The 25,261-nt window shown below is 40.7% G+C and overlaps 2 protein-coding genes across 2 annotated transcripts in view; both read left to right on the plus strand.

Moving 5' to 3' along the window:
• Window positions 1–16,414, plus strand: part of scarb1 (scavenger receptor class B, member 1) — a gene marked incomplete at both ends in the record, with an annotated part of 36,795 nt that extends 20,381 nt beyond the window's left edge. Inside the window, 6 exons of the mRNA XM_080875614.1 lie at window positions 8,626–8,694; window positions 9,312–9,527; window positions 12,284–12,527; window positions 15,166–15,792; window positions 15,908–16,086; window positions 16,245–16,414. Coding sequence (XP_080731740.1) covers window positions 8,626–8,694; window positions 9,312–9,527; window positions 12,284–12,527; window positions 15,166–15,792; window positions 15,908–16,086; window positions 16,245–16,414 — 1,505 coding nt within the window. The remainder of the gene's footprint in view (window positions 1–8,625; window positions 8,695–9,311; window positions 9,528–12,283; window positions 12,528–15,165; window positions 15,793–15,907; window positions 16,087–16,244) is intronic.
• A 206-nt stretch (window positions 16,415–16,620) lies between these two features.
• The window catches only part of slc4a5b (solute carrier family 4 member 5b), a 43,286-nt gene continuing 34,645 nt past the window's right edge, over window positions 16,621–25,261 (plus strand). The window contains exons 1-4 of the mRNA XM_080868957.1: window positions 16,621–16,676; window positions 21,273–21,402; window positions 21,477–21,637; window positions 25,047–25,223. Coding sequence (XP_080725083.1) covers window positions 21,350–21,402; window positions 21,477–21,637; window positions 25,047–25,223 — 391 coding nt within the window. The 5' untranslated portion in view covers window positions 16,621–16,676; window positions 21,273–21,349. The remainder of the gene's footprint in view (window positions 16,677–21,272; window positions 21,403–21,476; window positions 21,638–25,046; window positions 25,224–25,261) is intronic.

Here is a 25,261-nt window from a genome sequence, read left to right on the forward strand (position 1 = left end):
GGAAATGGATGGATATTCCCACAGTCCTAACCCAGCCTCTAGAGTCAGCTATGAGCCCAGCAGAGCTCCAGCCTCCCCCAGATCTTCCTGAGTCTTCTCCAGAAGACTACTTCTTCCAGAGAATCCTCCAAAGTGCCCTCCAGCTCCTCCAGTGTCTCCAAAGAACCTCAAGCCAAAGCCTAAACTGGAATCCAAGGGTTCTGAGCCTCTGGCCAAAGCCCTTGTTTTTCTTTCCCTCCTTTCCGGCCCCTTTCACCCTCCTGGATCAATGGGACTGTCCTGCTCCTTGTTTTGTATATCTCTGTCTCAGTGTTTGTTTTCTGTGTTATTTTGATGGTTAGGTTTAGGATTGGAGGTGAGGGAGAACCCAACTATGCTCCACCATCTCTGGCTTTATAACAGTGTGGTGAGGCTTCTGCAGCCAATCAGCACTAAAAATAAATCAGAAAAGGAGAGAGCACATTAATAAGAAAGATTAAGAACTTTTGTTTGACTAGAATTTAATAATAATGGATTTATATAGCGCTTTTCAAGGCACCCAAAGCGCTTAACAATGCCATTATTCATTCACTCTCACATTCACACACTGGTGGAGGCAGCTACAGTTGTAGCCACAGCTGCCCTGGGGCAGACTGACAGAAGCGAGGCTGCCATATCGCGCCATCGGCCCCTCTGGCCAACACCAGTAGGCAGTAAGGTAAAGTGTCTTGCCCAAGAACACAACGACCAGGACAGAGAGCCCGGGGATCGAACCGGCTACCTTCCGGTTACAGATACACTTCCCAACCCCCTGAGCCACGGTCGCCCAGGGGATGACACAATAACAAGGACTGACATGACGTGGCATGAGATAACTTGGTGTGGGGATGTGGCAACCTAGGCGTGGACCAAGAGGGGGATAATTGAACCAGAGGTGGGGGACTGGAGCGTGGCAGGTAATGTCTAGTGATCACACTGAGGAGAGAGAAGAAGGAAGAAAGGGGTTAGTGTGGCAATGGCTACTGAGTGCAGGAGATGGTGACTATAACTAAACTGACTGCTTACTTGCAGGTGGAGAGAGATGAGCTTTGAGGGGATGTGATATTAGTTCGGGTGAGCTGAATGGTACGAGAGGGCTGACCTCAGTTCCAAAGGTTCTGATAAGTGGTGGTGGCAGGAGGGCAGGCAGGTGAAGCACTGAGAGATTTCCAAGCGAGGCAGTCAATTATCTAGGAGTGCGGGAGGTGGGCTAGAGCCAGAGAAACAAGTCGAGTGAATTTCCAGGGAGCTACAGCACAAGAGAAGAAGGTTAGTAAACTTCATAACGACAAAAGCATAGGTCATAAGAGCCGGATACCAACATTGGATAGTTGACAAACTAGCCGTGAGGGGATGTCAACGTGGTATTTAAGTCTCCCGACCTGATTGTCTCAAAACCAACTCCATTTGTGGAGAACAGGTGAGGGGATGGTGGTCCTGCCCAGGAGCGGATACCAGGTGACTCAGGAGAAAAGTGGAATTTTCCAGCTACTCACCCAGACTGTGACACATAGAGGGTTTGTTTAACAGAGGAAGATTAGATGGACAGTTAAACGTACGTGGTAAATAAAACTCGACATAATCTGTATAGCAATGAAAATGAAAGCCTTGCTTTCAAGAATTTTAACATAGTAGGAGCAGTTTTAGAGAGAAATTAACCCAGTGTTTTATGTCCTCATGAAATGAAGAAGGCAATATAAACCAATTCTATAGGAGGCAGCTCTGCTTATTGGTCCCCATTAAAACAGCAAAGCAGATGCCTCTAATCCAGGGGTCGGCAACCCTAGGCACAAAGGGTTAACTAATGGCACAGCCATAGCTGGACTGGCCATCGGGCATACATGGCCCGATGATTTTTTTTTTTTGTAACGGTTTAGACAATGAAAAGTGGTGGATTGGCCAGATGCTGGCCGGTGTGTAAAAATAACTCAGTTGTTTGGTGGTGGCATCGCGGAGCTTCCACAGATTCAGTAACATTAACAAGTGGTGGAGGCCAGCAGGTGGATGAGGGAGATCGGAGGAAGGACGAGGAGAGAGCCGAGGGGGCCGCCGGTCAGAGCGTCAGGTGAACTGAACTTCAGGTAAGAAGTTATGACCTGCAGTCTATCTGGGTCAGATATAAACCAAGTTTAGGTGGAGTTTATTTTCATTGTGCTGACCTTTTACAGTCAGTTACATTAACTCTACTGCGTACTAGCTAGCATGACCGAGTTTCTATACAGCTGGGTGGGTGCTATGATGTTACTAATGTTGAACTTTATTTAATTCATAAGGTTAGTTAGTAGAGTTGCCAACCGTCCAGTAAAAAGATGGAATCCTCCTGCATTCAGAGAAATTATTACGCGTTTCGTGTTGAGCTGAGAGGGGACGCAGTTGGTCCCGGACTTTAGCTAGAATGAAAAAGGCACAAAGGTTGAGTTATTCTTTGTCTTTGCTGCACAGCTGCCTCTTCTTCTCTCATCCTCTCACCCGCTCCCTCTCCTGTTGCTACTTTAATCATGAAACTGATCAATGATCAGCTGATCGGCTTTTCTCTCTTGTTCGTTTATCGCCCACTTTGCGCCAGAAAGAGGAAACCAGCGGATGTCGCGGTAAACAACAGCAGCACGTTTAAGCTTGATCAGCTGTTGTTAGAATTTATTTAATATTACTTTCTAGTACAGCTGATGTTTGCTGGAGCCACAGCTGTAAACCTGCTGGTCATGATATCGGTTTGGTTATGTGATGAGAGGGAAACATGAAGATGAAACCAGGAGATGTCCTTACTGAATCATCAGAGCTGAACAGGTGATGGAGAAACGGGTTTACCTTTTAGGTGACATGAATGAGTTGAAGGGAAGTTATGAACTGTTTCTGAGAGACAAATAACACCAGGATCCTTTTCTAAGTAGCTGACAGCTGGTAACTGTGCAGGGGCGGGTCTAGCAAAGTTTTGCCAGGTGGGCAGGTAGGGCATTAACAGGGAAAGGGGGGCACAAAGAAATACTTTCTTATTTTCATTTAAAAATGTCTGGCTGTTATTAAATAATTATCTGAAGCTTACAACCAAAGTTTTTATCTGATGTAAAATGTATAGAAATCATACATATACCAACAACATTGTACATCACTGTCACAAAATCGTTTGTTTTCATTCAAAGGCTTTATGGCTTTAATGCCTGGTGGGCCGGTCTCTAGTCAAAATGCCCGGGCTGTTTTTTTGTCCCAGTCCAGCCCTGGGCACGACACACAGTGAATTAATCTGAGAAGGTGCATCAAAAGATAAATGGCCGCGCCAGCGGTGCACATCGCAAATCAGCTCGCATAGACACATTAGTTGTGCCGCTTCTTAATGACAGTATCTTAACTAACAACCCCAAGTACCAGATTCAACTTGTAATTGGCTAAAAATAACTTAGCCTACTGGTGAGAGGGACGTTGTTAGCTTTCGACATTCCGACACTTCAAAAGCTTGAGGAGCTTTCCGCTCAGCGCAGCATCAGCACCACGGAAATACACGGATACATCCGTAGACTCGAGACACAATGCATTTTCGGAACTTTCCGGTGTTTGGACCAATGTTTTATTTTCTGATCAAACCAGAAATCTTTAATGAGTAGCTGGATTTGTCTCGCATTAACTGGCTGAGTTAATGCCAGTTAATGCAACATCGAAGCACCTGTAATCCATAGCTGTGCGTGTTCATGCAGCTTGCATTTTCACCTGCTGGACATCACTACCTGACAAGTTTAACTGTCCTCAGAACATTGCAGAGGCCTTATTGACAGTATTTGGCTCTACATATCTGTGTGAGCAGATTTTCTCTCACATGAGTGTCCTCAGGTAGCCGTCTGAATGCTGGACACTCGGAGACCTGTGTCTCTGAGTGGGAGACCAGAGATCATATTAACATGTGTGTCTCTGTATTAACAGACATGCCATATTGGCTTAGTTCATTTTTCTTATCATCCTTGTGAGGAGAACTTAAATAGCATTTGTATTTTCTGTTGTACAGTTCATTTGCTGTTATGGAGTTTTTGTTATGGATAAAAAGTGTCTTTTTTTTTGTTTCAAAATAGCTGATAACTATTCGCTGATAGCTGCCAACATCTGCAAACAAATATAATTCTAGAAAGTTGTTCTATACAGTGTGTAACTGTTAATATAGAGCGTTATTAAATTTATTGTTAATGCAATCATATGGCACACTGACCTCTGAGGAAATTTTAAATGGCACTCGCCATCAGAAAGGTTGCCTACCCCTACTCTAATCTTATTGGGTGTGCACTCGTTCAAACACACACACAAACACATACACACACTCGAGTCACATGTAATAGTCAATACTTAGATCATCTGTACATTCATTTACAGTCTGGTTGGGTGTAGTTGCAGCATTTTCCTTGACAGGCTCTATAGAGAATAGGACTGAAAAATTTTGGCATCTTGTAGTTTGTTACTCTTCCTTACAAAAGGCAATATAAATTTCTCTTCACGGGCAATCTCAGATTCAGCTTCTGTCACATCAGGTAAGAGAACATTAAAACACCATCTTTATCTAGATGGTTTTCATATTTGTCAGTGTATTTTGCTATTAAATTGATATTTTGATATTTACCTCTTTAGAATAATAAAACATTTTATATTCCATCTTAAGTAGCTTGAACATAAATTACAAATCATTTAGGGTTTAGTAGACAGCTGTCAGTTTTAAGAAGAAAGCAAAAGAATTATTGTGAATGCTTATTTGTTTTTTCTACTGCTTAGCCTTTTTTTTTTTTAGATTAGATTAGATTAGATTAGATAGAACTTTATTAATCCCTTGGGTGGGTTCCTCTGGGAAATTCGATTTCCAAAAAAGCACAGCACCGACAGAAGTTACAGAGTTATACACACACACATATATATAAATACAGAGACAATATAAATAAAATATATGAAGGGGATAAATATAATAAATAGGAATAAAAATAAAAATACAAGTGAATTGCACATTTCAAGTATTGAGTCTATTGCACCGTTGACTATTTACAAAAGTATTGCACAATGATGATGATTACTTAGTTAAACTTTAAAGAAATTCAACAGAAAAAAGGAGTTAAACGGGTTGTAGAGCTTTTCTCTGTAACCTTTAAAGCTCAGTGAACATTTTAGCTATTAGCTCTAGGCTATACAGAAGTGTTTTGCTTTTGGCTCTAAGCTACCAGTAGCAAATTTCTCCTGCATCTATACAGCTGAATAAATGGATTGCATTGAAAAACAATGCATGCCAGGTTTTTGAGCATTGAAATGATAGCTCTGGTTCTGCTACATCTGCAGCAAAAGAACAAAAAAACAAATAAATCTATATGTGTTAAATCTAACGCTACAAATGCAGATTCTGTGGAAAACTGTTTTAAATTAACTCAGTCCCATATAAATCCTGTGACAAGTTGCATGTTGTCTCTGTCTATAGAATCATAAGTTTGTTATTGTACTACATAATTTGTTAAGTTAAGACTTGTAATGAGTAACTGGAAAACTCGTAAAAATCATAAAATTTGGTACTTTATTTTGCACAGCAAAAAAACATTTATTTACCTTTTACCAGTTGCTTCCCAATGGAAATTACAGTGTGAGGGTACAAACTAAAAGATTGATGGTAAGTGCAGGTTGCTTAGGATAAGTTCAACCATTGGCAACCACTGGCATGGTTGAGCTTATCTCAACCCAATGGTTCTCTCAACCATGAGCTTATCTCAAGAAAATAATGCACAGTTTTGCATTTTCAATTCATAACTGTACCCATGACTAGACAAAAGCATCAGTGAAATTAATTTGATGTAATACTGTGCAAAATAAAAAGCCTGTGTAAGAAAAATGGAATTAGAGGCTGCATGTATGAGCTGTACATGAGGTCAAGGATGCAGCAGTAGAACTTGGGGTGCCTACTTTAAATCTGGCAGAAAATATCTTAATCGGTGGCTTAACTGGAATTTCTGTGGTTATTGGTGTTCATGTATATTAAGAGTATGTGGAAACACATTTTCATTGAAATAGCCTAAATGTGTTAACATACGATCTTACCCCCAGCCGGTCACAGCAGATGGTTGTCCGTCCCTGAGCCTGGTTTTGCCAGAAATGTCTTCTTTTTAAAAGGGAGTTTCTCCTTCCCAAGTTTGCTAAAGTGCTTGCTTATAGGGGGTTGTCTGTTTGTTGGGGTTTCTCAGTATTATTGTGGGTCCTTTACCTTATAATATTAAGCACCTTGAGGCAACTGTTGTTGTGACACTATATAAATAAAATTAATTTGAACTGAATAGAGTACATGTAATTTTTGAAGACAAGCCTCTTTGAACCACACCCTAGCATTGCTATTTTCAGGGATTCTAGTCTAATCAAACCTTCAAATGTCTCTAATCAAAGCATCCCAACATGAACACAAAGTGATATTACCTTTATGAAGTAATAAAGTCAAAGTTTTTTACAACTGTTTCGTTTTTCCCAAACATGTAATCTGCTAAACAGATTCATAGTTTGGTTTAAAATTGATTCAAGGAGTAAACTCTGGCAACCATTAGCTGCTTTAAAATAATTTTGAAAGGTAGGCAAATTTGAAGCGGCAAGAACATTTCAACTCATGTTTGGCTAACGGGTGAGTGGCTTCACTACAGGAACATAACCAGGATCTCTGACAGGGAAGTGAGATAGTGTTGACAGAGGTCAAGATGAGGTTATTGTAGATCGAGTCTTGGTGTCACAAAGTAAGCTCAGGAGGAGCACTTGGTCCTCCTGGCAAACACTCAACAAAAACATATGGGTGGAGAATGGGCGAAAAGGTTGTGAACAGATAAGTCCTTTCATCTGCAAGTAACAGGGAAGATAGACTGGAGCTCAAAAGTGGCTGAAGGAGTTCACAGTCACCTAGTAAACTGAGCTCCAGAGAAAATGGTTTCTAGAACTCTGAAGAAATAACTGGAGAGATGACCAAGAATCTGGGTTAAACAAAGAAGAGCACAAATTCAAACAGGTAACAAAGAAGGCCTGGCAATCACAATGTTGGCACAATCTGGCAGAGAACTGTGACTCAGCCCAGCCTTAAAATATGCAACACTTGACTCTTCAAATCAGGACAGATGCCAAAAGGACAGCTCAAGTAGGATGACTCCAACCTGACATTTGTGTTTTAATTTGATTATGTGACAGTGATAATGCACAGATAACACAATTCAGCTATTTACTGTAACCTAATTGCGGTGTTCACCGTATGCACATATTACTAACAAGCTTGTGTGTGTGTGCATGAATCCACTCATGTGACTGTCCTTCACAGTCAGTGGTCAGGCTTCAGTAAGTAGTAAGTAATCACAAATGACATGTATTGATCAGCCTAGAAAACAGCCTAAAGCAATAGCTTTAGAAAGACAAACTTATGTCATCAGTGGAAAGAGACACCCAGTGATAGCTTCACCATGTACTAAAAGCAATGATATGTCTGGGCATCTAGGATTTTTATTTTTTATGTTTTTGTATTTTTTGCAATAATAAACTGACAGAACATTTTCAATGCACATAATGCTGAAATAATGATTAATACTTGTATGGGTTAAGTGTTTTTATATATGTAATAGGAAATGTTTTTATTAAACATTGTAATATTGTACATTGTAAATATTTTAATATGTAAGCACTTCATAGAAAACTCAATTTTGTAACATTGCAACCAAAATAGCTCATATAAATAGTTTATAAAGCTGGTAAACCAAATGTTTATTTGCCACTGATATCTGTTGTCCCACCTTTAGAGGGTAGGTGACTTATGATGATATTGTAAATAACTTGCAATCGAGAATTATTTGCAAAAAAAGTTGGGATCTTTTGCAGAGGAAATGATGAAGAGATTCATTCATAAGTTCCTACCGATCATAGCACAGAAAAGGCAATGAAGTTCAGACAATGGACTCATCTGCTAGATCTTAGTACAGAATTTGTTACTGCCTTTTACAAGATCTTACTGCAGTGACAAGTGTAGTCTGGACTGGTAGGGCTGCAGGTCTGATCCTGTGGTGTCCTCGGGATTCCCATATGCTTGTTTGCCATTCACCTTGGGACCATTTTTGATCCGAGGACACCACAAGGGTTACGCAAGGTTGGCTTTTAACCTGAAGAGCTTTGAATGGTGCGCAAAACTAGCAGCCATCTGGCTTTGATGGCCTGATTCTACTGGGAATTTTTCCTTCCTACTGTCGCAAAGTGCTCATAGGGGTTCACTTGTCATTTCCTCTCTAACGTTTTGCCAACAGCACCTTGAGTCCTGTGTGACCAAGCCCATTACATCTTAAAGACCTCATAGTACCACAGCATCCCAATAGAGCACTTCTCTGTAAGAGTGCAAGATTGTTGTGATTCTTGGACGTTCCAAAAGGACCATGGAAGCAGAACTTACAGGTACCAGGCCCCTCCCCACTGGATCCAGTTTCAAGTTTGGCTTTGGGAAGCAGACATGTTCTTTATAACTTCAAACTTTCAGTTTGAATAAAACGTTGATGGAAAAAAAAACCACATAGGGAATTGCCACCTGGTGCTTTTTCTCGTGCTTCAGTATTCGTATTTCCAAGGTAATCTTCTGTCATCTTGTTTCTGTTCCAGGATGGATCACCATGAATGGCAACAGGGAAGAAGTAGGGGTCATAGGCACTATGATGATGATGATGGTGAGTAAGAAAAAACACTAACTGAAAAAAAGTTTTGCCATGCGAGAGAAAACTGAGGAAGTGCCCTGACTTTTTTTAAACTCTGAGGTCTAAGTCATCTTCAGTGATGATCCCAACCCTTGCCCTGAACTATAAACCTTTGTTTTGGAGAAACACAAAAGGTACATGCTTCCTCACCCTCTTCCTGCCACTATCCCCTGTTTCTTCTGTCACTCCAGTTACTGCTAAATGTTTCTCCAGTGTCTTCAGAAATTTGTCAAGCATAGGTGACATCCTTACCTTCTACAATTACGTTGAACATTTTATTACTTTCTAACAGATTTTGCTCTATTATCCTTGACAACATAGCTCCACTTAATTAAAAAACCCAGAAAAAACTAATTTAGGTGGTATTCCCAGACTAAATACATCTACTTGTGAACTGTGTTTCTAGGAGGGCAGAGCACAAATTGAAAAACATATACATTTCATGTATGACATCTGATTTTTAAAACCTGTTAGATGCTGCATAATGCTGAAACCAGTCAGAAGTTTTTAGAATACGTTCCCATTTTCAGAGCACCCCTCAAGCTCTGACTGCATTGATCAGATCCAAATGAAATGTTTCTCTCTCCATCTCAGAGGCCCAGCCATTCTACATCGGTGTTCCAGTTTCCCACCGGCGGAAAAGGCGCAGACATCACTCCTATGCCAGCGATGCCAACCGTGATTCACGACATACACACTATGATCACCATAACCAGCGAGAACACTCACATCGCGGATATTATAACAAAGACGAGCACTATAATAATGAAGAGGATGGCGAAGAGTGTCGTGAGCATGCCAATCCTACAGGTTAGAAATCAAAAGTTTTTCATAAAAGTATCCATAAGTGTTAAATAAAAGTGACTGTTTGCCTTTTTACCTTGTGATTTTTTAAGATTGACATACTTAATTTACTCTGTCATCCAGTAATTATATAATAATTACAATTATTGTATAACTAATAATAACAGTAATTAAACTGCAACATATAACCACTATGCACAAAAGATCAGAAAACAAGTTCATGCAAAAGTATCACTAGGCAAGATACTGAACCCTGAGTTGCTCCACTGCATTCATCAGAGTGTGAGTGTGTGTGACTGTTGGACAGAAATTACTTTGACATAGAAATAAGTGAATGGGTGAAAGAGTCTTGTGTTTCACAGTCTGTTCATCATATCCACCAGTGTGTGAATGCGAGAGTGAATGAATAGTGGCATTGTAAAGCGCTTTGGGTGCCTTGAAAAGCGCTATATAAATCCAATCCATTATTATTATTATTATTATACATTCATATATACAGTGTGTAAAACTGAACATGTCACCATGTCTCCATTCCTGAAGAAAAACTATATTGAAGCATTTAGACAAGCCTGTGAAATACTAGGAAAATCAAACTCTTTGGATGCCAAAATACACAAGTTTGAAGGTCAAAACGCACTGAACATCACCCCGGAAATATTATAGTGTTCTCCTGTGAAGTCTGGAGGTTGGAAAATCATGGTAGGTATAGGGGATAACATCTCTTTCATTTGGTAAGTTTTCCTGAAGCATTTGTTAACCACTGTGTTTATTGGATGGTACAACATCATTTTCACAAATGTAATGAGATTGATTGTTTTTCTGCCTATCAAGCTGGATGGATATGCTGGCTTGCTGTAAAGGCTGAAATTCATTAGCTGTGAGCTGATACTGGGCGATCGTGGCTCAAGAGTTGGGAGTTCGCCTTGTAATCGGAAGGTTGCCGGTTCGAGCCCCAGCTTGGACAGTCTCGGTCGTTGTGTCCTTGGGCAAGACACTTCACCCGTTGCCTACTGGTGGTGGTCAGAGGGCCTGGTGGCGCCAGTGTCCGGCAGCCTCGCCTCTGTCAGTGCGCCCCAGGGTGGCTGTGGCTACAATGTAGCTTACCATCACCAGTGTGTGAATGTGTGCGTGAATGGGTGGATGACTGGATATGTAAAGCGCTTTGGGGTCCTTAGGGACTAGAAAAGCGCTATATAAATACAGGCCATTTACCATTAACATTAGAAATCATTGCACTTGGCGTTCATACATTCATTATACTGCAGTTTGTGATGTCTTTTCAACCAGTTGAGTAAGTTAGTGTAGCTTTCCGGTGCAGACAACTCTTCAGCATGCATATGATTTATTTTGGTTATTATTAATGCTAAATATGAAGTATTTTGAAGTATGGTGATCTGCTTTGAGGGGCAGGCTCTTCACCTTCGGCTATGCCAGACTTTGATTTGTCACTAATCTAGACCAGAGATGAAAAGATCAACAGGTAATGAAATCACCACCTCTTGATCAATCAGTTCTCCAGAAAATAGACCCATCTTCTGTACTACAAGAACAATGGGGCTACATGGACACTGTGTGACTCTAACTCCCATGTTCAGCATTTCTACTAATTCCTTCTGAACAAATTTTCTTTTGTGTTTAGTTTATGCCAGGATGTGTTACAAAATGTTGCTCTCTGACATTGGTATAAGGGGGAGAACACATCTGCAAAACGCTGCAGCAACATCCGCTCTCTAGGCCTGTGTGAGATTGCCATTACAATGGAGGAAGGCAAGAATGGTTTCCTCTGTGGATAGTAGAAGCTGGTTTGAACAGATTTATTACAGAGTAATTTACACAGTTCTTTTAGTGTGTGAGACATGAATAATGAGCTCTGGTCAGTCAGTATCTCTTTCAAGATGCCGACTCGGGAGATTTCCTGAAACAGTGCCTGTGCCACACTCTTTACAGAAATGGTGTGCAGCGGCACTGTTTCGGGATAGCCTTCATAATATTGTTGTGATTTGGCGCTACATAAATAAAACTGAATTGAACTGAATTGATATTGCATTCCATAATCTACCAGAAAGAAGATATATCCCTATGCACCTCGGTTAAATGACATATGAGGTCCAAGCTGATGCCCTCAAACAGAACCTCAATTAATAGTTAAGCACAAAGACACTTTTAGAATTCCCCAAATGGCTGGCCAATAAAATTGGACCATTATTTGCTCCAAAGTTTTGTCATAACCCATATGACCTCTTATCCCATATTCATAGAATAACGTCAGTGTACTTTTGATCCGTGTGTGATCAGTTTTTATCACTTAGTCAAATGATAACTATAGAAGTGTCGTCACCAAACTACTTTAGTGGGAATCTCCTGTGGACAAGATAGCTGGAGCTGACAGAGCTTCCAGAGAAGGCCCTTCTGTCTCCTCCTCCTCGGAGAACTGGGCGGCTTCCAGCCGATGTTGTGACTCCCACCACCTCCCTCAGCTGTGCTGAAAGGTGATCCTTGGGCAGGGTCACAACAACATCTAGCCTGCCCAGTCAGTGGCAGTGGACCCACTATCAGTATCTGCGAGGAGCCCCACTCGCTGATTTGGTGGTGCGAGGCCTAATTGGTCCACTACCAGCCAACGGCCATCTTCTCTAAGTTGAGAGTCACCGCCTGGGCACCGGGAGTAGTCTCAGCCTTTACTTTTTCTCAGGTCTTTCTGCTGTGGCCTGAAAGAAATCTGAGAAAGCCTGAAGATCATCTCCTTTCCCCATCAACTCTAGTGGTGTCATTGAGGAACAAGCAGAGCAACCACTCTCCAACTCCTTTATGTGGCTCTTTGACTGGACTTGTAGCTGTTCTAATTGCCAATGATGCACCACCACCTGCTCCCAATGCATGGCCACCAGCTCAACCACCATCAGGGCCAGCACCTCAATTGGCTGGGCCAGTCACAGGTCCACCATACCACAGCCCAGGTTTTGGCACCACTGTTATAAAAAGACCCACTATACACAGTTTTGAAAGGTAAGTATGTGTTTATTCATGATGCTTTTCACTTTTGTGACCTCTCTGCAGCTTCCAGCCACTTCCTTCACCTCCAAACACCAGCTCTCCCACAGGGCCCTGGCAGCTGCTGAAATAGGGAAGGCATGGTTAAAGTGATGGCTATCAGCAGTCCTGGCCAGCATTCCCTGGCACTGTCCCCTGAACCCACCGCTCCACCCCTCCACTGCAGCTGAGCCTAGTTGCTTTTACTTTGCATTTTAAAGAGAGTGTATTTTCATTTATTTTACATATCGCTCACTCATTTAATTTTGGGAAGGCTAAATTTTATTAATTTAATTAATTGGGTCGCCCTACAGCCTAGTGTGGTTGTTTTTCCACATAGTTTTCTCTCATAGTCTGTTAGTAGCAATAGGAAAAGGGTGCTTTTTCTGCATTGCGTTGTGGATTACTGCCTCAAGTGAAGGGCTTCACGGATCTCAAGGGGCTGGACAGACTGGATGCTTTAGTACTTTTTAGCGGTAAAGAAAGTGAAGCTTGAAGCATGAAGCTTTAAATTAAATGTCAATCTAGATGATCTTCACACATCACTCTAAAGTTAGGATAATTACTGAAAAACATTGATTTGTGTCCTGGTTACCTCCTGGTGGAGATATGTACATGCATGTTTATTATCTGATTATCAGGCTTGGATAATTTGTAGAAAGTAGATGGAACTTATATGAATGCATTGAAAAAAATCATTTTGCCCTTCAAACTGTGCTGGTTTTTTTCTTTCCCCTTTTCGGCAACAAGGTATGGGGCGATCGTGGCTCAAGAGTTAGGAGTTCGCCTTGTAATCGGAAGGTTGCCGGTTCGAGCCCCGGCTCGGACAGTCTCGGTCGTTGTGTCCTTGGGCAAGACACTTCACCCGTTACCTACTGGTGGTGGTCAGAGGGCCCGGTGGCGCCAGTGTTCGGCAGCCTCGCCTCTGTCAGTGCGCCCCAGGGTGGCTGTGGCTACAATGTAGCTTGCCATCACCTGTGTGTGAATGGGTGGATGACTGGATATGTAAAGCGCTTTGGGGTCCTTACGGACTAGTAAAAGCGCTATATAAATACAGGCCATTTACCATTTAAGGTATTTTTTCTGCTGCAGTACCATTAGTGGCCACTGTGTGCCACAAATTAACAACAAGACTCACTGGCAAACATCCACAACTTTTTTTTTTTTTTGATTTTTTTACTTTTTTTGCATGTCCACATAAACAACAGAAAAACCTCAAGACCAAATTGCATGTATGAAATTGAATTTGAAAAATAACTTCTAATTTGACATTTTCACATTCATACAAACACTTTTTTCTATGCCTAATTGCTTTCTTAGTGTGTTGTTACAGTCTGCAGATAATGCAGACTAAGTTTATTGTAAAGCTGAGGACCCAAAAAAAGCAGATGGAGTTCATCAAATGGCAAGGCATTCTGCAGCCTAACATAGCATAAAAGGTTATGTTAATTCAGGGTCACCTGATCAGCCCTAACTAAGTTTTGTCAAAAAAGAAAGTCTTAAGACAGGCTGTTTCTATTTTAAGAGTATGCGAATATGGAAGAAAGCCACCCTACATATATTTTTAACAGGCACATTGAAGGACATATCTTGGTCAAAAAATGGCTTCAAGATTCCCCACAGTGTTACTGGAGGCCTAGGTAATCCCATCCAGATCAAGCATCTGGTTAGACACCATATTTCTAAGATTTTTAGGGCCCAATACAATAAACTTAGTTTTATCTGAACTTAGAAGCAGAAAATTAGATGTCATCCACGTCTACAGGAACCCTGTAGAACTCCATAATTAATTTTAGTGTGTGAAAAGGACACTTCATTTACATGAAGAAATTGGAGTCTATTGGAAGTACATATGATTCAAACCACTGCAGCGCAGTAGCTTTAATATCTACAACAAGCTCTAATTGTTGCAATAAAATATCATGGTCAACAATGAGGTATATCAGCTCAAGCACAGAGATGAGTCCACTGTCAGAGGCCTTAATCATTTGTAACCTTATATCATATTTACGATTGAAGCATTAATTAAATTACATAGAGCTATTTTGCTTTACCTAGGCACTCAAATACATTCCATACAACGTGTCTCATTGAAACCATTCACACCCATTCAAAAAAAAAAACACTTTTTCTATGCTTAAGTGCTTTCTGTCTAAAATTTACACTCTGATAAACACATTGGAGAGCAACTTGGGGTTGGTATCTTGCCCGGGGAAACACAGCACTATAAATACACACAGAAGAGCAATTAGTCACAGAATCAGATGACAGAACCAATCAGCAGCTGCCAGCTCTCCAATCAGGAAGGACCTGCAGAGACTCCAAAAGGCAGAGGACACACACAGAACAAAATCTAGCCACCGTGATCCAAAATATGGCCAGGGCTGTACCATCAAGTAAAACCTTATTCTCCCACAGCGGCGCAGCAATAGCACGCAGTGGCCACTCCGGACCAAAATGGTGTTGTTTTAGTGCTTTCTATGGCTTTTTCATTGGGACTTCTGAGCCACATGGACACCATAACAAGTGGTCTTCATGTTTACTAACGGCAAATACTCCTAAATTACAAGCATCATATTCAGTTACATGGACTCACCTTATTTCGTGCCAATAGAAATGCAGCTCTGTTCAGTAAGAATCCCGGTGGTGGCTTCTGTGTCTACATCAACATGAAATGGCGCAAGAACTCTGTACTAGTTTCCAATTACTGCTCATCGCTGGTAGAGTTTATCACTGTTAGATGCAGGCCTTTTTATTTACCTTGGGAATTCACTACTGTGCTCATTACAGCAGTATACATCCCACCCAGCGCTAACACTAAAGAGGCGCTCTGCGAGCTGTATAGGGTGATCAGCAAGCTGCAGAACTCCAGCCCCAATGGACCGTTTATTATCGCTGGAGATTTCAACCATGCAAATCTCAAGTCAGTGCTTCCGAAATTTCATCATTATGTAGACTTTGTGACGAGAAAGGCAAACGCACTGGATCATGTTTACACAAATATTCCCAGTGCGTACCAAGCGAAGCCCTGCCCCCACATTGGTTACTCAGACCCCTTGTCTGTCATGCTAATTCTGGCTTACAGATTGCCCATCAAACGCTGCAAACCGGTTCTGAGACAAGTGAGAACCTGGCCTGCAGGAGCTCTCTCTGCTCTTCAGGACTGTTTTGAACACACTGACTGTGACATGTTCAGGGAGGCTGCAACACCACATCAACACATCTGTGACCAGCTACATCAGTAAGTGCATTGATGATGTCACTGTCTCCAAGACTATCCTAATATTCTCCAACCAGAAACTGTGGATGACTTCAGAGGTGCGTGAACTGCTAAATTCTTGAGACTCCGCCTTCAGAGCAGACGGCAAGGGGGTCCTAGAAACAGTGAGGGCCACACTGAGCACTGGAGCCCCTCAGGGATGTGTGCTCAGCCCACTCCTGTTCACTCTGCAGACTCACGACTGTGCAGCAAAGCACAGCTCGAACCACATCATCAAGTTCGACAAGACTGTTTTGGGTCTCATCAACAAGAATGGTGAGTCAGCATACAGAGAGGAGGTACAACAGCTAAAGGACTGATGCAGAGTCAACAACCTGTGTCTGAACATGGACAAAACAAAACAGATGATTGCTAACTTCAGTAGAGCACGGAGAGATCACTGACCACTTAACATTAATGGATCCTCTGTGGAGGTCGCAAGAGCACCAAATTCCTTGGTGTTCACCTGACGGAGAACCTCTCCTGGTCCCTAAACACCAGCTCCATAACTAAGAAGGGCCAACAGCGTTTCTACTTCCTGTGGAAGCTGAGAAAAGACTATCGAGAGTTTCCTAAGCAGCTTCATCACTGTGTGGTATGGTAACTCCACCGTATTGGATCACAAGACGGATGGTGAAAGTGAGAACAGCTGAGAAGATCATTGGAACCACTCTTCCCTCCATCACAGACACCTATTGCATCCACTGCATCTGCAAAGCCACCAGCGATGTGGAGGACCCCACACATCCCTCACACACTTTTTTACCTTGCTGCCTTCTCGCAAGTGGTACCGGAGCATTCGGGCCCTCACTGCCAGACTGCGAAACAGTTTCTTCCCCCAAGCCGCCAGACTACATCAGTGACTGGTCTGACACACACACACACACACACACACACACACACACACACACACACACACACACACACACACACGCAAACACACACACACACACACCTCACTACCTCAAGCACTTATCTGGACATTTTCATGCACACACGCACGCACGCAAACCTTCAAACATCACGTTATGTGTTGCACAATGCTCAGTCTTTTGCACAACACACTGTAATTGTTGCACTTCTCTAATTCACTGTTGTGTCTGCAGTGTCTTATGTCTGCACTGTCTTGTGTCTGTATCATTCTGTTCTGTCTGGTGTTGCCGTGTATTTGTTTAGGTTTTTTTTTTTATTTAATTTAATTTAATTTATTTTTACAATTTTTGCACACGTGCACTTTATGTAGCCCTGTGTTGATTGTCTGTTATTAGGGCTGCCACAAACGATTATTTTGATAGTCGACTAGTCACCGATTATTTTTGCGATTAGTCGACTAATCAGATCATCATCCATTGGACATAAAACGTACAGCTTATTGCACCAGCAGCATCTGCTCTTATATAACTATCATTACCTTACAGCTTTAAGTGTTTAAGGTCTGTGCTAACTAAAAATAAAGAAAGACAAGATGATAGTTTATTAAATTTGAATGAAATTTGCAGATTGTTTCAGTGAAGTTTAATAAACTCCTTGCTATCTAAAATATAACAGGACACCGGAGTATATTCTCGAGCATCTCACACTTCTGATAATCAGCTGTCTGCTTGACTTTATTCAGCTGTGTAAAAACTATAACTTTAATCTCAGCCAAACCGATTTACTCAGGAACAAATAAAATACAAAAAAAGCCAAACAATAACATTTTTAAGTTATCTAAGTGACTTATATATCATGTTTAACCTGAGTAGCGAAAGACGGCGGTGGGTTTGAAAACGATTTGCCGGGAGTCCGGTGTTCTCACGGCTCTAGTTAGCCTAGCCCCCGGCTAGCTATCGAGCTAGTGGGTAACAGACGTCTCCGAAAACGTCGGAGCGCTTTTGAAAATATGCGGTGTCTTGATAAACTGAGCAGATATTTGAGGTTTACACAGCTACATTCTCGCCTGAAAATATGTTAAATGTTTATTTTGTGACCCAGAAAGAATAACAAGAGTAATAGTAAAACTAAGTAGCTGCCGCCATTGTTGGAAACTGAGCTGGGCTGCGTTAATGAATTCTGGGACAGAGCTACTTCTTCTTCGGGGTTTAACGGCAGCTGACATCCTTGTACATGCAGTGCTGCCATCTTCTGTTTCAGTCCGTTATTACACTCTTAAATCCTGCTACTTATTCCTGCGTCTTTTGTGATCTTACAAAGCTTCAAACGACACGTCGACTATTAAATCAGTCGTCGACGATTTTGATAGTCGACGTAATCGTGACTAGTCGACTAATCGTGGCAGCCCTATCTGTTATATGTAATATGTAGCACTATGGTCTTTAAGGAATGTTGTCTCGCTTCACTGTGTACTGTACCACTGCACATGGTTGAAATGACAGTAAAGCCACATGACTTGACTTGTCTAAAGCAAGGCACAAGGGATGAAACTAGCAGAAAATACAGAAAAAGAAAATACATAAATACATGAAAGAAACATACACACCAAATACAGACTAAACAAACCAAGAAACAACATAAGATATTTAAATTAACAAAACCTGAGAGTACATTAACTTAAAGACCCAGGAGCATGACATGTGTAGTTGAAAAAAAATGCCCTAAAACAAAAAAATCCTCAGTTCCAACCTTAAGTGGGTTATAGCAATCTGGCTAGTATTTAGAAAATAAGTAACACAGAAACATATTAGACTTTGCTGGTATTTTAACAACACAGCTAAATATATACACAGCAGTGGTGGAGGCACAAGATCTGGCCTTATCTATGCTATTAGCTAGATAATCCAAAGTTTCACCTGCATGAACAGAATTTAATTACGTAGTTGGAGTATATATGCCACAGTATGTGATGAATGTTTTTGCAGCATGGTCCTGATCCCAAGCGGCCATGAAGTCTGAAGCCTGTAAGCTGATTAGAGCTGAGGAACTTAAAACTGTGTGCGCATGCATGCATGCATGTATTATTTGGTGTGACTGTAAGTGTGTGTGGTATGCAGATCACCTGCTCCTATCAGGATTCATAATAATGTAGAGCAAACGCAAGGTCTGAGATAGATAGGTTAAGGCACTGATGCAGTAATCGGAGACAAAAAGAAGAAGTTACGTTGGGGGCAATGTCCTTGTTTTTCTTGCATCTGAGTGTGTTTGTATTTGTGTTCAGGAGCAGAGTACTAGAAGGCTCTCTGGTGTGTATCAGCCCTCTTAAAGCCTCTGGCTCTTTGCTGATTTGGGGATTTTAGTGGAATTCTATCACAGCTTACAGAAACCTTTTTGTAGCTGCTTGACTGGTGCAGGTCTGCTCACCAAAACATTTGCAGCTAACTGAAATACCAAAAGACAAGCTGAAAAGACATATGAAAAAAGTGTGAATGTATGTCACTTGTCTCCACTCAAACAGTGTTGAGCCAAGGACAGTCAACTTAAACAAGAATAAGTTGGAGGGCTACATTTTTTTTCTGAGCGCAAAGTTTAAGGATATCTTACCCGTTACTTTTGGGATTTTGGCATCTCTGGATTTAGTGAGCATGGAAAACTCTGGGCTCTTTTCCCCATCAATTACAACCTCCCAGTGGACATTGCCAGGCTCCCAAATAGGTAAAGTTGAATAAATGAATAAAAAAGTAATACTAAAAAAAATACCGTATTAACCTGAAATAAATAAGCACAAGCTGCAAGCTAACTACTTTTATCTTTAGTATAATAGCATTCCCTTACATTTTATATTGCTTAGATAGTGTGCACTTTCTTAGCTTTGGAGATAATACAAAGATTTTGATTATTCTGAAAGGGCATTAATGGCTGATAACATCATTGAATCAATAAAGTAGCCCATCACAACCACAAGTATGCCCCATTATTTTAAATTAAGCACAAATCACGGCAACTGAAGGAACAAGATTCTATTTTAAGATTTTAACAAATTCAGAATTCTGAGTAGATTTATTACAACCTCATTATGTAGTATTTAGAACTAAAAGAAAACATTTACACCTATTCAACTATGTTCATGAAGACTATGATACAAAGAGATAATGTTTATCTAAAGTTTTAGTTATTTGTTTTGTGATTTATGAATCGAAATTTTCTTTATCTATGATTTTTGTCTGTTAAGTCAGCTTCTGGCTTGAGGGTATTTGTCCTTTTGTCCAGTGGTCCAAATTGATCTTTAACATTGCAATCATAATTCACCATGACCAACCTCTGTGGAGTTATACTGGCTGTTAGAGATTAACATAATCAAATCTCTAATGTGGCCCGACCAATAGTGATAGAACTCAGTAATGGAAACTTCTGTTGGTTGCACCGTGGAACATTTTATTGTATTTTCATTATACACCACACTGTAACACAGATTACATAATTTTAATAAAAAGATAACTGAAATGATCAACATCACTGTCGCAAAAGATCTGTGAAACTTGTGCTTATAATAGGAACTTCTCAGATTTATCACTTTGTATGAGTTATTGATTTTTGACTATTTTTTTACTTCTTTGTAAGGAGGAATAAACGAAGACCAGTGCCCCCACCCCCACCACGCACCGCCCACACACCCACACACCCACACACCCACACACACGCACACAAACGGTGGGATGCAAATGAGTAGTGCCTCTAGGCTAAGGATGTTAATAGAGATTGATCTGTTCAGGGTAAAATTAGAAAATAGTGCACATTACTCTCAAATAGTCATTAGAGAACTGACTCATGTGTTTTGCTTTTTGAGATAACTGATGGGGATTGTTTATATAACATATAATTATTTACAGTTAAAAGAAAAGAAAAAAGGAAGTGCTATAAGAATCTAAAGTCCTCATCAGAATCTAGCAAACCTACAGCCAATTCAGATTGAATACCAGCCCTAGTATGTTTATTTTATATTATATATATATATATATATATATATATATATATATATATATATATATATATATATATATATATATATATATATATATATATATATATATATATATATATATATATATATATATATATATATATTCTATTCTCTGTGGCAGTGAACCAACACCTGAAGCAAGATATTTAACCCCTGGATGGTGTTGTAATCAATTGGGAGCTTCCAATACTCAGGAAAATACTGGATTTAAATCCTCCAGAAGCAGAAAAAAACTCCCTTAAAACTCCTTTAAAAACATGATGACAACAGAAAAAAATAAGAATTTAATGAAAATATTGTTCCCAATTCTGTTCATCTGGATGTAGCGTTTTCAGTGGGAGAAATGTTTCATCACTCATCCAAGTGACTTCTTCACTCCCTGAAGTCGCATGAAAATATTGTTGTTATGTATTTATGTAATGTTATGTAATTTGCCTAGACACACCCTTCAATGGAAATTTTATATAATTTCTGTATATGATGAACATAAATCCATCTTAAACTGGCTGACTGGGATATACTGGATATCTGAAGCTAACTTTGTCTCTTGTTTGACCTCTGTTTGTAGTGTCCCCTGCTGCTGAAAGGCTGCGCCACATACTGGGAGAGGATGATAGCACTCCAACACCAACAATATTCACTGAGATGGATACATTACAGCAGGAGGGTGGTGAATTAGAGTGGAAAGAGTCTGCAAGGTACACACACACACAGTAAGGTAACAATTTCTTGAATTCGGGAATTAAAACTTAATTTTCCCTCCTTGTTGTAGATGGGTGAAGTTTGAGGAGAAGGTGGAGGAGGGAGGAGAAAGATGGAGCAAGCCTCATGTTTCCACACTCACCCTCCATAGTCTGTTTGAGCTGAGAACCTGCCTGCAGACAGGAAGTATTCTGCTCGACCTAGAAGGCTACTCACTGCCACAGATCGTGGGTGAGTCATACAGAATATAAAAATCTATATAGATATATAGATTTAATTTGTTGATATTCTAAAAATATTCTTATTTTATTCTTGATAATCCCATATTGTTTAACTAATCTGTCAGAAAACTTTTTTCCTTCGATTATATGTTCCAAGTATTTCATTCGTTTCTCAGAATCAGCACCAGAATACTTGATTAATCCCTAAGGAAATTTACAACTCCAAACTGGGAAGTTTATCATATTATTGTTCTGTAGTATATCAGGATTGTTCCAAATATGTGTACGTTCCCATGGTATTAGTGAAGACTCATTTAATTTAATTCACTCTAGAAAGATTGGCACCTAGTTCAGTCTTTTATTCCATGATTGCAGATGCCGTGCAGCGTGTCCGCCTCCGCTGCAGCAGCTCTGCAGACCTTGCCCCGACACATACCCCTATGCCCGACTGAGGCCGGGTAGCCATCTGCCCAAACGCGCAGAACCCCACCACAAGCTGGCGTCTGGTGGAGATGGGTGACATTCTCAGAGATTTGACCGACTGAGTCCCATAGCGAGGCTTTTACTGCAGCAAGTGATTCCACTTCCTGATGGCTGAATTTCAGAGATTCCCTCAGGGATTTAAATTCTCGGTGTAAAATCTCCATTAACCCTTGTATGGTGTTCGGGTCTGTGAGACCCGTGTTCAGTTTTTTTCAAAAGAAAAATTAAACAATTAATTATTTTTTCACGTGTAAATGTGTTGTGTCTTTCCACTCACTCCACTTGATTATAACTGATTTATTTATAACATTTTATATAAAAGAAAAACGAGAAGCACATTAATTCATAAATGTGATCTAACAAAGGTAAAGGGAAAAAATTAACCATGTTTGCTGTTCATATGTCTTGTAATTGGGATGAAGTAAACATCTGTTGAGTAATTTAACATAAAATAGTTTGATAGTGTTAATTTGGAAAGCCAAAACTCTAGCGGGTCCACCAGACCCATGAACACTGGCTGAGTAACAAAAATACGAACACCACACAAGGGTTAAGGACAACCTTGCGTTGAAGCGGGACAATCGCTTATCGATTTAATTCAGGATGTTGGCAAAGTCTTTGCCGGCCAGCGATGTTGTACCAGGGGGTCAGCTGGGTGACTTGGAGGATGGCATCTCATTCTTGGTTAGGGAAGATGTGCTCTGGGCCTTGGAGATCTTGGAGAGTGTTCAAATTCTCATTGACGTCCTCCAGCGTATTGGAAATAATTAAGCAGATATGGATAGTTATTTGTCAAAGGTTTGGTATACTTTGGTATAAATGAAGGTTAAAAAATGCTTGTTTAATTCTGAGCTACCACTCAGTTCTGACCTACCATTCTATTTTTTCTGCCAAGTCTCTGGAAGTCTCACTTACAGTATTTCCTTTCTGTCACTTACTTTTACGTCACTTCTGTCACTTACCTCTCCTTCCGTCACTCCATTTTTTGTCTTCATCCATTTGATGGACAAGGATGTTTTTCTTATATGTTTTCTTTCTTATCTTATCCTGGCTTAAATTCCAGTTTCTTCAAGGCTCTGCCTGTTCAGAGCCTAACCACAGTTCAGAAGTCTGGTGTATTCCTTGGCCATTTGGGCTCCTGGTAGCTAAAATTAGAAGGGACGCAACTTCTTGATTCCCCTTTTCATTTTCATGAAAATGCCCTATACTGCTGGGGCACTGACAATACAAAATACCAGTCGGCTGTACTGATATAGGCCTTGGTGAGTGTTTATCACCAGATATTTCCTGGATGTCTCTTCTATTTCCATCTGAAGGTAAGTCTGGGTGAGATCAATTTTTTGTGTTTGCCACCTGCCACCGCTGTGAATATGACTTCTATCCGCTGAAGTGGGTACTTACAGCACAAGGTACAGGACATGCCTTGTGAAATCTTGGTTATGCGGTGTCCTCCAGTATATAATATTTTTCAGAGTGCCAATTCCTTCTTTGAACATCTGAGCGTGTTTTATTAAGTATCTGTTTCAGTCTTTGAGCCACAGAATGTACACTGCCAATCTCATTGACTTAATTTATTTCAAGTTGAGTTGGATGTGTTTCAACCAGTCACGCCCAAATAATGGCACACCTCATTGCCAGTTTGTTATGTTCTCTTATATAACTTAACAATGTAGTTTGCCATCACCAGTGTGTGAATGTGTGTGTGAATGGGTGGATGACTGAACGTGTAAAGCGCTTTGGGGTCCTTAGGGACTAAATAAAGCGCTATACAAATACAGGCCATTTACCATTTTACCATTTAACTACTTAGACACATTGCAAACCTTTTAGGCAAATGTGACTTACTTTATTAAACATGTTGTGGAATTGCATAAGCAGATCATCTGCACATGCACCACATTTGGTATTGTTCTGCGAAGAACAATGTGTTGCTATTGCTAAATACATAACACACTGTATTCCTCCTTTTGAAGGCTGATGTGCAGATATCCTCTCTGACCCACAGACATCATGACCCATGCCTCTGAAGCCATTATTTCACAACCCCTGAGGTGGCAGCCTGGCGGGCCTCTAGGATGACCTTCTGCTGCTCCTACATCAGTTTCCGATGCACCCCCGTGTTTATATATCCCAATTTCTTGGCTGGTGCCTCCCTTGATGTGGGTTTGGAAGGCTTTGCTTCTTTATCTCGAGGTTTTGTCTCTGTAGCAGTGATTTCCCCAGCTGGATTTTTGGGTTGACATCCGGTTGGCTGCATACCTTCTCTTGGCTGTAGCTGTTGTCTACCACATTTCTGGGACATAATGTTGAAGGGTCTCTGATCTGGATCTGGGTAATGGCACCAAATGTTGAATTTTTGACCAGGCACCCCGAATACAGGGAAGTCTGGAACTGACTCCCTGTTTAAAGAGTCTCTGATTCTTTGAGTATTACCCACTAGGCAAACAGTGCTTAGATGGAGCCAGGGATGAGACTTGCCAAGCTCTAACTGCTTCTCAGCCTTTAAGATATTGATATTGATCCCATGTTTGGCCGGGTGGCCTTGTGGTCAAACCCGAGCCCCCTCAGTCACACTAGTTATCAGATTTATCTTCTCTATTTATGTACATTTGATAACTAAGTAAGTTAGAATTCAGTGGTCTTGAAAAATACTGTCTTACAAGGGGTTAAAAGGGAATGTCCACAATCGCCACGCTTCATGTATTTGTATATACATTTCACCTCTTAACATTCACCAGGTAACTGGCAGACAGTTAAATGGTTTCAATTTGTCACACACTAAAAAGTATGGATTCAGAAAGTGGATTATGTTGAATTTTAAATAAGTTATAAGAGTGATAAGCAGTGATAAGGCTTCCATTTGGATATACCAAATTGATGAGAAGATGTGAGTATAATGTTAACATATTAACTGGGCTGGAATCTTTCTGTTTCAGAGGAGATTGTGGAACAACAGATAACTGATGGTCTCATTCCTCCTGATCTTAAGGAGAAGATTATATTTGTGTTGCTCAGGAAGCATCGTCATCAGACCAAGAAGCCAATCCACCGCTCTCTGGCAGACATGGGAAAATCATCCAATACTGCGTCTAGTAAGCATGTGTATTCTGTGTGTATGCCTTTTTATGTACCAATTAGTAGTTATGAAAGA

Source organism: Rhamphochromis sp. 'chilingali' (genome assembly GCF_963969265.1).
Source record: "Rhamphochromis sp. 'chilingali' genome assembly, chromosome: 2".
In the NCBI taxonomy this organism is placed as follows: Eukaryota; Metazoa; Chordata; class Actinopteri; order Cichliformes; family Cichlidae; genus Rhamphochromis; species Rhamphochromis sp. 'chilingali'.